Source organism: Melitaea cinxia, chromosome 14, assembly GCF_905220565.1.
Source record: "Melitaea cinxia chromosome 14, ilMelCinx1.1, whole genome shotgun sequence".
Classification (NCBI taxonomy): Eukaryota; Metazoa; Arthropoda; class Insecta; order Lepidoptera; family Nymphalidae; genus Melitaea; species Melitaea cinxia.
In genome coordinates, this window is record NC_059407.1 from 11,398,184 (window position 1) to 11,414,068 (window position 15,885).

At 33.2% G+C, this 15,885-nt stretch overlaps 2 protein-coding genes across 2 annotated transcripts; both read left to right on the forward strand.

Moving 5' to 3' along the window:
• Positions 1–7,960: 7,960 nt before the first annotated feature.
• Positions 7,961–10,556, forward strand: LOC123659947 (MAPK regulated corepressor interacting protein 2). The gene is made up of 5 exons (XM_045595105.1): positions 7,961–8,123; positions 8,211–8,295; positions 8,538–8,647; positions 9,986–10,042; positions 10,410–10,556. Exons 1-5 carry the CDS (start codon positions 8,072–8,074, stop codon positions 10,553–10,555), a joined length of 450 nt encoding a protein of 149 aa, XP_045451061.1. The 5' UTR covers positions 7,961–8,071; the 3' UTR covers position 10,556.
• Positions 10,557–12,845: 2,289 nt separating this feature from the next.
• Positions 12,846–15,451, forward strand: LOC123659403. The gene is made up of 5 exons (XM_045594618.1): positions 12,846–12,920; positions 13,032–13,248; positions 13,841–13,919; positions 14,594–14,795; positions 15,326–15,451. The coding sequence occupies exons 1-5, from the start codon at positions 12,846–12,848 to the stop codon at positions 15,449–15,451; spliced, it is 699 nt and encodes a 232-aa protein (XP_045450574.1).
• Positions 15,452–15,885: the final 434 nt, after the last annotated feature.

A 15,885-nucleotide genomic window follows, 5' to 3' on the forward strand; every position in this document is an offset into this window, starting at 1 on the left:
AGGACTGTTGATTGGTAGTTCGAATAATAAATTGTCTGAGGTATTATATCATGCACGATGTTTAACAAAAGGCATGGGCATTTTAAAGCCAGTTGATAACAATTTTAAACAGGAAAAAAACAAACAAATCTTATATATAAAGTTCTTGTGTCACAATGTCCTCTGAAACGGCAAGGCCGATTTTTATGAAATTTTGTGTGCATATAAGGTGGGTCGGAGAATCAGCCAACATCTATTTTTCATACCCCTAAGTTATAAGTGGGGGATCAAGGGTTTAATAAATGGCAAAAAAATGTTTGCTAGTATACATATATATATCATGCGTATAAAATTCAAATTACTTTTTAATATGAATATGAAACAGGGAATAAAAATATTCCATCAAACATTTATCTTCGTACTTCGATATTACCTAACGTAGTCCCGTTATCTGCATTCGTGGGCGTAGCTATAGTGAGAAACGCCATTGTCTGATCTGAACAAGCTCGCGTTTTATAGACAAAGCAGTTTTTACTGTTAGATAAATTTAAAATAATATAAACATTAGGTTCCCGTATATCGGAAATCAGATTTCCCTATAATGAAATTTGTTCCTAAATGTATTGTTAATGATGATTTTGTGACAATCATAAATGTATTGTTAATGATGATTTTGTTTTGAAAAAATCATTAACCGAAACATTACTTCGTAAACAACACTTATTTTATTTTAAAAAAATCTATGGCACTACCTATATGATTATTCTTAACGAATGTTTTTTTATTTTATAAATATTTTAGAATATCTCAGTAACAAAATTCATACTGATGAAATGACAAATTTTTTTATTATTATATTAATGTAGAATAGAAACAAATGGTAAATACAAATAACAAAGTAGAGTAATTGATAATCAATAGGTAACATTCGTTTCGCGTTCTCATGAATCGCAAATAACTAAAGATTGGACACACGCGGAATTGAAGTCGTGTAGTGAAAGTGATGGAATAGTGAAAGTATTTCAACTGGATTGCTTGTAGAAAGAACACCAATCAACAAAAAATAAAGGATAATTCTAAAAATTATATTAATTTTTGTTCCATTCCTTTCTATTTAAAATATTTGAACCAAGTATTATTGATTTGTTTGTTTATTATTTCTTTCATTCTTGCCTTTCGATCTGTTTCTATTATTTTGTTTTGTATAATAATTAAAGAAGTTTTATTTGTATAGAAGTTATATTTTGGTACACAAAAAAAAGTTATATTTATAATAGTTATATGAAAAAGTTCATAATGCGCTGTCGCCGTAGTCATAGCAACTGGCTGATACCCTAGTGATCGCAAATTCGATTCCCGCACATGCCAATGTAATAATTTGATATAATTCATCAACCTCCTTTCCGCATGGACATCTGTGTTCAAAGCACAGTGGAGCTCCCAACCAGAGACTGGCAGCAATTTTAAAACTTTCATTGTCTTAGCCTAAGCGCGCACTGGCGGCCTGGCCGCAGCGGCCGGGCCGCGGCGGCCAGCGAAATGTATGTACACCGTATCATAGAGCGCGCACTTGGCCGCTAGCGGCCAGCCGCGGCCATCGAGATTCGAAGAATTGTACGATCGTGCGCTAGTGTGCGCGCACTGGTCGCTGCGGATAGATGTTTTACTCTTTACGGAGTGTTCAAATTATATCGTTATGGGCTATGGCTTGGGAGCGACGCTTGCGGCTGGTCGCGACACTCGCGGCCTGGTCGCAATACTGGCCGCTGTGGCCTGGCCGCCAGTGCGCGCTTAGCCTTAAAGTGTCTCAAGGTTTTTTGACGGCAATGCGTGTAACTCTTTGACTCATAATTTGACACCGCTAGAAGCCTGGCACGGTTTTTGTCACTTGTAAAATTTAGTGTCAAATTTAATGAGTAGGTATTGTGAACTACTGGCAAATCCCAAAATTATTGTTTTGTAACATCGCCATTAGGAAACCTTAACTTTCAATTTTCTATTGCATCTGTAGCATCTGTAATTTAGACTGAATTTAATTTTGAGATGTCAGTACATAAGCCCTTGATACTATGCACAGAAGCAAGAAACGCAGGAAGAGCGACACTACAATGTTCTCACGATGAGCCATGCCGCCGATGCCACCATCTGTAATTTGTAAAGTAGCTTGGGTCCACGAATTTTAATCAAAAGATAAATTTAGAATTTTTGCTTATGATTTTTTTTTAAATAGCATCAAAATACATTAATTTCTTTTTTATTTATTTATTTAAGCATACTAACAATATACATATTTTTACATTGATATAAACCTAATTTGTTTAGCTTGAGTAGTTGTGCTGTGTGGCTACGGCACTAAAGAATTTAGCCACCCCCTCTCTTCCCGTGGGTGTCGTAAGAGGCGACTAAGGGATAACAAGGTTCCACAACCATCTTGGAACTTAAGAAGCCGACCGATGGCGGGATAACCATCCAACTGCTGGCTTTGAAATACACAGGCCGAAGACGGGCAGCAGCGTCTTCGGTGCGACAAAGCCAGTACTGCGGTCACCAACCCGCCTGCCCAGCGTGGTGACTATGGGCAAAACACATGAGTTCACGTTATTTCTGGCGTAAACTTGTGGAGGCCTATGTCCAGCAGTGGACTGTATAGGCTGTAATGATGATGATGATGTAATGATGAGTAACAGTACTTTAAAAAAGGATTACAAAAGAGAATATTAATAAAGAAAAAAAAACTATATTATTGGTGAAAATGAACAATAAGTTTCCTTTTAAATATATACTAATATTATAAAGCTGAAGAGTTTGTTTGTTTGTTGGAACGCGCTAATCTAATCAACTACTGGTCCGATTCTTTCAGTGTTAGATAGCCTATTTATTGAGGAAGGTTATAGGCTATATATCATAACGCTAAGACCAATAGGAGCGGAGCACCAATAAAGAAGCGTTCCCTGCGTAAACAGTAAAAGTTTTGCAAAAATCATGTATGACAGAATTGTTCCTATTCCACGGGGACGAAGTCGCCGGCAGAAACTAGTGTATAAGGATCACCAATTATGTCAATGCCTGGTAGATCATTTGCAATTTTGTTATAATTCAAGCACAGCTTAACCACGGGCGCCTGATTACGAGAATTTCGGGATAAATAGACAACATTTTAATATGGTATAGGACAATCATTTGTATAGATCACATACAAATGTTTGTCTTGCTTTAGAAATTTGTACTTGTATGTTATATCTGTTTGCGAATACCCGACACATGATTTGAGCCCTTGTGGATGCTGAATGTATTGCGTTTATTTATTTTAAGTATAGATACTTACACAAAAGAGTACATACTAGTAAGAGTAGTAAGATCCTCGATCCTTCTCCTGCATGGAAAAAGAAGCCTATGTCCAGCAGTAGGATGGTACAGGCTCAATAGTAATATTAAGTAACCTTTAACAACCGTCATATATTTTTATATTTAACGCGTTATATATAATTATATTTTACTTTAAAAAAATCATTCAAAGTTGTCAGCGCCTGTACACAAAGTTATAGCAATTTTTTGACTATAGCAAATGCTGCAAAGTTTTGAATTGAAAATAGACAAGAATCATACGCTATATCGCAACAGTTTATATGGGCCCCTCTTTAGCCGAAAGATACTTCTCACTTTAAGAAAAAACATGTAACTTTATACGGACTAAAAATAACAGTAATATATATTCTTCATTTTACACATACATATTACGGGAAACATACGAAACAAAATTACCTACTTCAAAAACAAAATAATAGACACACAATAAGGCGGACTTTCATATATCTAAACAACAAACCTTTTTAGACTATTAATACAAAATAATCAAAAATTTAACTACTTACTTACTTTACAAAAAAAAATTATCTAGATATCTACAACGTCGGATTATTTATTTCATACTACTACATATTTGTATTAACATTAAACAAGCTCTCAACATCATTATATCATCGTGTATCCCCCCTATATAAACCCCCTCTCTTCCCGTGGGTGTCGTAAGAGGCGACTAAGCGTTAACACAGTTGCACTACCACCTTGGAACTTAAAAAAGCCGACCGATGGCGGGATAACCATCCAACTGCTGGCTTTGAAATACACAGGCCGAAGACGGGCACCAGCGTCTTCGGTGCGACAAAGTCAGCCCTGCGGTCACCGACCCGCCTCCCCAGCGTGGTGACTATGGGTAAAACACATGAGTTCACGCCATTTTTGGCTCGAACTTGTGGAGACCTATGTCCAGTTGTGGACTGCGATAGGCTGATGTGATGTGATGTATAATAAAAAGTTGAAGTATTACTACAATTATGTACGTAATATTCCATTGAAACTATTTCCTGTAAAAACGGATTAAAAAGAATTACAGAAATGAATATTTTATTGACTTCTGATGTGTATTGATTCATTAAATTCTACAAAGTAACAATAAAAATTAATAATTAATAAATAAATAAATTAAGTCTATAATTATGCAGCGTTGGTCTAACCACAATGAACGGGACTTTTCCTGGTAGGGACCGCAAGTATTTTGTGCTCCAGTACATTCTGATACGGGTTTTATTCTTCTCAGTTAAACAGTCGGAATTATAAAACACTTTGATTTATAAAAACAGGAAAACTCTTCACCAAGGTGTATTGTTTGAGTAAGTACACGATGCCATAGAGTCAGAAAGATTAAGTATAGTTAAAAAGAAGTTTAGGAAACGAAGTGATCATAAGTTGTTTACTTTATTCACTAAATAATACAAAACATAAAGCTGAAATCAGGCTGAACTATTGCTGGTTTACCCTCTTGAGTAATAGTTTGTATGTTTTTTTTAGTATTTAATGTTTAATTAGAATAATGGTAGTTGTGATGGGGCCATGTGACATAGCCCATATCGAACTCTGTAAGATATCTTATGAGATGTGCATCATGCATGTTCCATCGGGCTGCTCCATATTTTGAGCAGGAAATTCCTGCTGTGCCCTCCTACCTCAGTTCAAAAGTTACAAACGCAGTAACATTTATTTTCAAATATACCTACAGGTTTTTAATTGAAAGTTAGTAATGTGTACGACGCGTTGGCGCAACGGTCACAGCACTGGATTGTGGCTGTTGCGCTGACGGTTGCGGGTTCGATCCCCGCACTTGTCAAAAATTTTTATTGGTCATACAGATGTTTGCCGTTGTCTAGGTGTTTGTGTAGTCCTTTAGGGTGTTCTGACCGTGCCTCGGGGAGCACATTAAGCCGTCGGTCCCGGTTGTTATCATACAACTAGGGAATATATCCACCAACCCGCATTGAAGCAGCGTGGTGGAAGCTCCGATCCTTCTCCTACATGGGGAAAAAGGCCTATGCCCAGCAGTGGGATATAACAGGCTGAAGCTTTAACCGCCAATATGTTAAATGATTGAATTAGCTTTATAATCAGATTTTCCTTCCACACGGACCTACCTAATTTCCCAATGAAGATAGGCATTGATATAATATTTCAGGTACCTACGATAGTTACAAATAAAGAATTTAAGGGTTTTAAATTTGCCTATTAACTTAGATATTCTAATTTTAAATCCAAAAATTAAAAAAAAAAAAAACTTAAATCATATACGATCAAATGATGAGATTTGAGATTAGAGGTTTCGTTGTGGTTTCCAGCGGCAACTGACAATGAATTAAGTCATTTTACTGACACTGAATTGTCGCATGACACATTTGATTGCCAATTTAGACAAATTGTTCCTACAATTATGCCGTTTAAACAGTTTTATTAAATAAATATTAAGTATGTAGATATTCAAAACTTAATGCAAACCTAAAAATATTATCCGATTTTTTTTTATGTCACTAGGTCCGCAAATAAGCATACGGCTCACCTGATAGTAAGCGATTACTGTAGCTTATAGACGCCTGCAACACCAGAAGCATTGCAAGCGCATTACCGACCCAATCCCCAATCCCCCCAGGAGCTCTGGTCACCTTACTCATCAACAGGAACACAATACTGCTTGAAAACAGTATAATTTTGCTGTGATCTTCTGTAAGGTCGAGGTACTACCCCAGTCGGGCTGCTCCATATTTTGAGCAGGAAATTCCTGCTGTGCCCTACCTCAGTTCTGTTCAGTTCAGTTGATCTGTATAATGCTCAAAATATATTATTATGAATTGATAAGCATAGAATGTAGAATTTTTATTTATATTTATATTTCTACTAGCTGACCCGGCGAACTTCGTATCGCCTAACAGTCGATTCTTTAATTTTTTATTTTTTTAAGTTAACAAGTCAACAATTACATTATGTCAAAAATTAAAAATTATAAAACTCACAAAATTCTTTTAATAGTCACTAAAAAATCACAATGAAAAATTTTTTTTTTTTAGAATTTTTCTCTCCGTAAGAACCATCCTCGTACTTCAAGGAATATTTTAAAAAAAGAATTAGCGAAATCGGTCCAACCGTTCTCGAGTTTTGCGCTTAGCAACACATTCAGCGACTCATTTTTATATTATAGATAAGCCGATTTTACGATTTTATAAAATACTATCCGACTCGACAGACGTTGTCCTGTAACTATGTATATTGAATTCAAAGTATAATTAATAAAAAAGAATATTATAAAAAATGAATGAATGAATGAATTTTGTATTAATGGCTTTCACTAGTGCCGAATAGCACAAATGATTTCGCCAATGTCACGTAACATGGAGAAGACACGACTGAGATTGTTCGGTGAATTAGAGGTAACAGCCTCAATAGAATTTTGAAGACGTCCAACATAGTAGGTAGTTTAGATCAATCTATGAACCTAAAAGAACACAAGCACTAAATATACTATATACACAAACAAGAATATTGTTAATAACTTACAACTACATTATGCTAGAACAATCACCTAATATATTTACAATTTAATTCTGTTACGTTTAATATATCTACACAAGAAATCACAATGAGGAGTAAATACAAGCATTAATAAACAAACAATATTTACAGGACGGAGGATTTCAGGAGGAAGGACATCATAGATAGGGTAAAGGAGTTTGGGACAGTTGAACAGGATATGGGATGGGATAAAAAATTATTATAACCAATCTTCTGTCAATTCTATATCAAACGTCATAAGGTTACATTAAAAAAGTTCATATCGTCCAAAGCGCTAAGGTTAGATTAAATAATAATTTTATAATATGGTGTAATTTTATAATATGGTGGTTGAATATTTTTAAATTTTCTAATTTTCGCGTTAATTTCTTAGTTTTTTCTTTAATAAGAACCTTCTCAACAAAAAAGAATTAGCGAAATCGGTCAAGCCGTTCACGTAATCACCCCCGACCAAGGTAAATAGGTAGGTATTCATTTTTATGTATAAAGAAATAATTTGTAATTTTGTACCTATACTATACAATCGACATAGGCCGCGTTCCACTAAGCCACGCCCGCAAGGCCAATTCTATCGTTCCACCCTAGGCCCGTGTTCGTCGCGAGCGATCTTTCGACGTCATAGATGACGTCACTGTTCTTAATCACATGGGGCCCACTTCTCCCACAAAATATAGGTGGGTTAGAGTTGGTTTTCATCAAAAAGTGGCGGGAATTAAAAAAACTGTCAATGTCAAATTGTGAATGTTAATGGAATGTTATATCTCATTCGATTCATCAAAAACGCAACGATAAATTCCTGGGAATCCATTTTAAATTAATTTTTACACCAATCCATGTGAAATATTCACTCACAACCCCCACAGCTGCATGTTTTCAGTTCACCATGCCGCCATATTGCGAGCACACAGCTGACGCCTGAGAAAGCCCAAATATGCGTTCCACTTATAAAATTTGCCCACAATGCCTGGGACGTTTTTCACGTTAGTGGAATGGCAATTTCAGCGGTCGTAATAGATGGCGTTGTGGGCATTAGGTGGAACGCGCCCATAAGAAACGTAGATGTCACATGTCAAGACAATAAACTGTGCCGCTTTAAAGTTGCCATAATTACAAAGTGGCAACATTGCCTCTTACTTCAATTTAATTTCAATACAGTACAGGCGTGAATTTTAGACATTTTAATCCTGTTTAAAATTTTAAGATGTATACAGTCTCTAAAGGACCTAGCAAGATTGTCGCAAAAACACGAAGAGGTAAGTGGTTCAGTTATTTATTTATTTTTTATAATTAAGCTAAGTTAAACTGATATGCCTATAAGATTTCAATATTTTGATTTACAGGTCTTACACAAAATTTAGAAAGATTAGACAGCCGAAAAGACTATAATAGAAAATCATCAGAGTCAGACAATGGTGAAATCATAAGGTAATTGAATTTAGGGTCCATGATGCAACAAGGGGCAAACTAAAACATTTCATCATTGTTTTTACATAACCTCCGGCCGGAGGTCGATACCACTTAAATCCTCGTAAATTGTACGCGACATACACTTTATTTTATGTTTTCAAATAAATTTACTTTGTTTTTCCCTAAATAGTTATTTTGGATGCTAAAGCATTTTAATTGATATGCAGTTAATAATTCAGTTTATATCTTACGCATTTCAGCATGCCTAAACCAGTTTTTCATTCTAATGGCAAAAAAACCGTGCAACAAAGAATACAGCACCATGTGATTACCCCCCAGCATGAAGAGATGATAAGATACATTAGTGAAAGTAAGTTGCACAATTTTCCAATATTATTCATATACCAACTAAATGCAAAATATAGTTATATATTTTTATTATATGTTTTTACTACGAAAATAATATGCAACTTCATCAGACATCAGTGACCTGTTACCATAATTTGTTAGCATAACTTAGAAAATAAATTCTTGGGAGTGTGGGTTTTTCACCCCCCCGGATAACTATTTTCGTGTAAACCCTGTTGTTACAGAGATATCGTGGTTGAAGTTTCGAATTTAAATTTTTAAATCAGAAAAAATTAACCTGCCACCTTTGAGGTTAGAGTAACGCTTGGCTCCGGCGCTGCGGGAAGTGCAGCCCTTCTTCCCTTGCGTGCGAAAGCACGCTCACTCATGCTCCGTTCCGCAGCGGAGGCTGCCACCCTCCGCGCCTCCGGCTGAAAAAAACACTAGGGGTAGGCCATATTAAGACCACGAGGACAGTGGGGTGCTCCGATTCGGTTTTGGGTATTTTTCGAATTTCTATACCTATATTCTAAAATGCAATGTTACTAATTTTATTAGAATATTATGTCTGATGCGTTATTTTGTTTAAAAGTGTTTATTTGTCAGTCGTTAAAGGTCAGTTTGTATCGTATTTTGATCTTGCAGTAAAGATCGTTTTTACGTAAATTTGTTCGAAAATAACGTGTGGTAGTCGCAGAACGGAGCATGAGTACACTTCCCGCAGCATCGGAATTAAGATAGAGTCAGAAACAACAACAACAACCTCCCATAAATTAATCTACCTGTGATGTACATCATAGCCTAATTAAGAAACTTATTTGAAATTTGGTATCTTTAATAGTTAATTTATTCACTGCAATTTCACAATTTTTCAGTACATATAAAAACACGTTTTATCAAGTTTGTAATTAAAAAACTAACTTATCTAAAATTGACATAGGTAGTATAAATTTTTGGTGTTGAAAAGATGTTTCTGTTTTTTTTTTATTACTTTCATATAACAATATTATATAAACAAAAGTGTCCATGTTATTTATTTATATTTTATTTATTTTTTTGATAAATAAAGGCTCCTAGCCATGATACTGTTCAAATAATTATTAAAAACTGGACAGGAGGTATTGTTAAAAAATTTATAATTTTCAAAAAAAAAGTATAATTCAAACTGAAAACTATGTAGTAAGTAAACTGTTTGATAAAAAATAAACCGAAGCATTAAAGACACATTGACTGTTTTTGTATAATATGTAACAAAACCGATGGTGTCATTTTTGACCCCCGACTCCAACTACATCAACAAAATTGGTGACTCCATCTAAGAGTTAAATGTGCATTATAAGTTAGTCGATTTATTTTGCAGCTTGGATACAAACAGCAAATGGAGACAGTGAGCCATCAACACCAACAAGTACAATTGGTATGTGATGTTTGTAATAATTAATAATGGAATATTTTCAGTGAGATTGTGTACAAAATAATGTCATAGGTATCAAAACTAAATTAAAAAGTTAAATCAGTTGAAAATGCTTAACTTTTAATCTATAATATTCTGTAGTGTCAGTGTTATTCTTAAGTTTTAGCGAGTAATTAATAGAACATAGCTGCTTAGACTTTTTAAAACTATATTGTATGTTTAAAATATAATAAGTATTATATATACTGATAGAAGTAAACTAATATGTACTTCGTAATAATAAAATCACCTATGTTATATTTTCAGTTGAACATTATTATTTTTTTCTGTTTGTATAATTTTTATTAAGTTATTGTCTTCTTATATCTAGGATCTGGTAGCTCATCCCCTGCACCTCCAACAAATCTTTACTACCAAGATGAGACACCGAGCCCTGTATTACATGACTTCAAACCATTTGACCTCGAAACCTGGTGGGGCAAAAGACTTTTCCAAAACATCACAAACTCCCTCTGAGGTACGAAGATCCTTAGAAATAAAATGGGAACATGAAATACGATAGCATAAGTCACAATCAATTGCAGTTTACTAAATTTTATAAAATTTTACATAATGCAAAATATTTTTGTGATGCAGTTTTTATACATGTCGCTTTATCTTCTCATTGTCATATCAGTCTGATAGATGTGATTCTGATTCCGATAAATTGTACAAGTATTGTGATAGGTTGGAGAATATCATCATACATAGTGTCTAACTTCTGCCTTATTATTTGTATCTTTTATTATGTGTACACAAAAAATTTAGTAATCTACAGTTGATTGTGGATCTCAGTAGATAACAACTTATTTTATATATTAAGAAAAATCTTTCCAGAGCTCAATTATCATTGCAACTGGTTTGCAGTGTTGTTCGAACCAATATTCTTTAAGATTGTTATGTTGCGTGAATGTTATTTTTCCTACATCCAAGTTTTGTTTTTTCTTTACATATTATGTTATATTAAACATATACAAGATTCTGATTTATATGAAATATGTACCAAAGATTTTATAAATGTTTTAAAGTGCTAGTTTTGCCAAATGTGTTGTAAATTAAAATATAAAAGTGCCATTATGCAATTAATACATGATTGGTTTTAAAATTAACGAACAAATTCTTTAAAGCAATAAATTGTTTTATTAAGCTTGTAATTTATATTTACAGGAATATAACAAGCCACTAGAATTTACATGTGTTGAAACTGTTAGTAGTAACTCTGTTTAAAGTGCCTAAATATAATAAAACGTAGTGTTGTGCACTATTGTCAAATTTGTTCCTTTGCTTTAAGCCTGTTATAAATTTGATTTCGCATTCCTGTATTAAAGAGTAACTTTAAAAATAAATTAAATTCATAAAATGTAACATTGTTTATTACATACAATCATAGCTTCCATATTTTATAGCACTGTTTTACTGCATTTTCGAAGTGAAATTCTTAGGCGCATGAGGGTAAAATCTTTAGTGATGAAACGCAATAATAATATTAGCGTCACGAAGATCGATATCGATATTAATATCGATAGTATTACATTGCAAATAAACTAGATAGCGCTGGAACGGAAATCTAAAGCTTTAGATTTGTATAAATATAAACGAGACATAAAAATTAGTTTGCCAAAGAAGTTTCACTTCTGACATTTGTACTTTGTACGCACGAATTTTTTTTTTTTTTGTTTTTTTATTATTCATTTATTTCAATTAAGAACTTTATAACTCTTTTTGTGGTGGTGGTAAAAAATCGTCAGTCACCAGTAGGTAAAATATTGATATGAATTCAAAAATCTGATTTTTACATAATGACAATGTTGTTTTTAAAATATGTTATTACATTTTTTTTTTTTTGTAGTTTTTAAATTTCAGCCATGTATTATATCATCACATTTTTTGTACGAAATATTTACCATTGTTAAGAAATCAGTATGTTGATCATGCATTTTAGCTTTATACGATTATTAAAATTGTTGATATAGTTGTAATACCATGAAATTGTCTTTTTAATTGTTATGTTGAATGCTTCTAGTGCTTGAAGCGTGTGTGTCTTCCATTTTAATCGGATAATTTTACAAATCTTTGGAATATTGGTTTTGTTCATTGTTTTTTGTTTTGATATATGTATATATTTTAATATTATTTAAAAGAATTTTATACAAATTGATCAATAAGTATGTTATAACATGCTTTTATTGTGAAATACAATTAATATCATTGATAATAATCGCTTAAAAGTATTTATGAATTACCCAAAAACTAATTAATTTGTACTGTAAATATTTTCCAGAATAAAATTCGGTTTTGTATCCTAATCACAATATATAAATTCGGATAATAATACAAATCAAATTTAAGTATGTGTAATACAGATTTTAGTAATATTTTAACGGGGAGAGTATGTGTGTATGTTCAATATATTTTTCGTAAAATATTGAACAGTGAACGTAGGCACCATTGTAGGAGCAGTTTTTATCCATTACATGGAATATTTGAGTAGTGATATAGCGAAGTAGACTGATTTAGTTAATTAAAGTTATTGCTTTTTGTTGTACTTGAATAAACCATCTGACGAAATTTGATGAAGTTTTTTTTTAATAACATGTTTTTATTTGTACCATATCACAAAAATGCTTTTAATTTCTTATCGGCCAGTATTTTTTGGTTAAAAAATGAAATGTGTCATGGATGATATAAGAAACATTATTGTTGATAATTCTTTCTCGACAAGCAAGACATCAACGTTATATTTTTTTGTTAACCTGAAGTTAGCGATATGCAAACATTTGATATTAGTAATAAACTATTTGCTCCTGATAATTTTGAATATGTTGTGATTAATAAAACTATGGTAAGGATTTTGAAAAGTATTCTATGATGATTGATGAAGTTCTTTAGTAAGTACATATTAATCGGTAGCACAACATGTTTCCAAAGTTTAATTCTATAAGTGTTGTTTCAGCAAAGTATACATGAACAAATAAATGTTGTACGTGGTATCAAAAATGCCGTATTGCTGTTAAAAGAACTAGAAAATTCGTTTAAAAAGTCAAAGCAATATGAAGAAAAGTTATTGAAATGTAGAATGTTACATAGGCATTGTCATTCTAATGATCTAAGGAACACTGATGACTCTGATACAAAGGATACTAACAAGAGTTCTAAGCATTCTATTACAGGTTTAGTCTCATTGTACCTATAGTATTACAAAAATGACAAAACATGTACAAATGCGGACCAAATTCTCATAGATCTCATAACTTGGTATAAGAATTTGGTCCGCATTTGTCCATATTTTGAGGTTTTATGGGATTTTTTCCATAGGGTGGGAAGTATTTGCAGGCGTCCATTGGCTTTGATAACTGCTTACTATCTGATGGTAGAGAAAATATTTGCTTCTTTTACACGAAAAGGACAAAAAACAAGCGTACTGCCCACCCGATGATAAGCAGTTACCGTAGTCCATACATGCCTGCATAACCAAAAGCATCGTGAGCGCGTTGAAGACCTAACCCTGCCCAGCAGCTTTGGCTATTTTACCACAGGAACATATACACGAGACTACTTGAGAGCAGTAGGTATTATTGAGCTGTGATCTTCTGTAAGGTCGAGGTATATCCCCGGACGGGCTGCTCCAGATTTTGAGCAGGATATTTCCTACTGTTCTCTTAATAAATCGTCTGTAAAAGATTGATTTTACAGCACCTGAAAATTGCTTTTGAAGTATCAATAATTGACAAGTTTGGTGAAGCTATTTATATAACTTTCTAGATACTAAAATGTCACCAAGAAGCGCCTTTGAAATAACGGAATCATGGTCTACTATGAGCATAGTATGCCTACAATATCAGTTAGTAACACAAATTTTATTAAGCAGTGATAAGTATAATAATTAATTTGCCATCAACTTGCCAGGAAAGGGAGACGTAACTCTGCCTTTCTCGCTATCTAGGCATGTGATAGGTGAGAAAAGACTAAAGAGATATTTTCAAGAAAAGTTTTCTTTAAAAGAAAGCCTTTGCTTTGAATCTAGTAAACGATAATTACAATCTGACACAACCTATTAATAAATATTTTTGAAGTAAAACTCCTTTATGCACGCTTGACTTGGGGAGTAAGCTGGTGAGTTCGTGACGAGAGCGTTACGAAAAGTGTGATCGGGCTCTGCGAACGGAAGCTAAGAGGGAGATATAAGTTAGTGTAGATAGAAAGAGAGAGAGTTGCGTTTCGTAAGTTTTACTTCAGACGTGTGGTCTAAACTACAAAAACAACGTTTTTTTTTTTCTAATCTATAACATGTGACTAGCAACGAATATCTGATATTCATATAATTATGATAAAAATAAACAATAACGATGACTGCAAGTAGGTTAAATATAATGATAACTTTTAAATAAACTGCAATTGCTTCAACTAACGAACGTCTAATAGATAGATTAACGTAAAATTATCAATACTTTTTAATTATGATCTCTAGTTAAGGCTTGTGTTAGAACAAAGAAATTAATAAACTTGTAATAACAGGTATGAAGAACTATCAAAACGTTATAAAAATCTGTTAAAAGCCTACAATGATGCATTCTGCTCTTTGAATTCCTACGACAGTGAATTGAAGAAAGTTCGCCGTCAGTTGCAGGAAGCTCACACTGATATAACTAAAACAAATAAAACCATTTTAAGCATTGGAAACAAGTACTTAACACTTAAACAAAAGAAATTGTTTCAGGTAAATAATAGGTCACGATGTTTTTGTTTTAGAAATGAAATTAAAGAAATACGACAAACAGTGCAACTAATAAACCATATGGAAAAAATCTCATAAAACACGAACAATTGCAGATCAAATTCTCATACCGAGTTATGAGAGTCTATGAGATCTCATTTTGATCTGCATTTCTATATGGTTTATCAGATTTTTTCCATAGGGAAGGTCAGTTCATAGTAGAACGGTGAAGGGTTTTAATTTGCACTGTAATTTAGTCAGTATAACAGTCAATTACATAATCATTATTAGAAATAGCACCAGCTACACGTCAAATCTCGGTCAAATTTGAATGGAACCATACGACAATCACCAGCTTTCGATTAAAAAAAGAATCATCAAAATCGGTACAACCAGTAAATAGCTGCTTCTTCTAAAGAACGTCCTTTTTGGTCCGCTATGTCCATTGAAGTCGGTTAAAAAGTAATATTTACTAGTTACTACAATCGAATGTAACTATACTATAATATAAATAAATATTTTTGTGTAATTAGAAAATCTGGTACCAAACGAAGATCGAGGGCCTCAAGAAAGCAATACGCCTCATACTGCTAACTGCTGAGCGAGCAGATTTGGACCTGAACGAAAAGTCGACGCCTCAGTTATTTTCTATTTACTGAGGTTAAATAACTTTTATATTAAACATCCTGACATTTTATTTGTCAGTATGTTTTAAATCTTAAGTTAGTACCTACTTCAGAGGATTATAGACTTATGCCTAGCCTCTGAGAATGTAAAATGATGAAACTTGAATAAATTAATTAAAAATTGACTCCGTTTCCGTATTTAAAACCCCAATCCGCTTTATGGATATAGCTTATAAATAAATAATAAATGACTTACAGTCTAATTCAATAAATAGCTTTACTTTTATGCTAAAGTTGAACAGGCAACCAAATATATTTTAAAAGATAAAAGTTCATAGTGTAACACACAGATGGCGCTACTATTATTAAATTCATATGATTTTAGTTAACCCTAATCTTCAAAAGACACGTGAAAATTTCACAGCTGTCGGACAATTAGTTTGTAAGAAAGGGCAATTTGGGTGATA

What these genes read in the sequence shown, in the direction of transcription:
- LOC123659947 (XM_045595105.1), top strand. Translation starts at nt 8,072, where the DNA reads ATGTATACAGTCTCTAAAGGACCTAGCAAGATTGTCGCAAAAACACGA. An exon ending in TGTCGCAAAAACACGAAGAG is followed by an intron (nt 8,124 to 8,210) that starts GTAAGTGGTTCA and finishes TTTGATTTACAG; the next exon opens with GTCTTACACAAAATTTAGAA. An exon ending in AACACCAACAAGTACAATTG is followed by an intron (nt 10,043 to 10,409) that starts GTATGTGATGTT and finishes TCTTATATCTAG; the next exon opens with GATCTGGTAGCTCATCCCCT.
- LOC123659403 (XM_045594618.1), top strand. Translation starts at nt 12,846, where the DNA reads ATGCAAACATTTGATATTAGTAATAAACTATTTGCTCCTGATAATTTT. An exon ending in TTCTAAGCATTCTATTACAG is followed by an intron (nt 13,249 to 13,840) that starts GTTTAGTCTCAT and finishes ATAACTTTCTAG; the next exon opens with ATACTAAAATGTCACCAAGA. An exon ending in AACAAAAGAAATTGTTTCAG is followed by an intron (nt 14,796 to 15,325) that starts GTAAATAATAGG and finishes TTGTGTAATTAG; the next exon opens with AAAATCTGGTACCAAACGAA.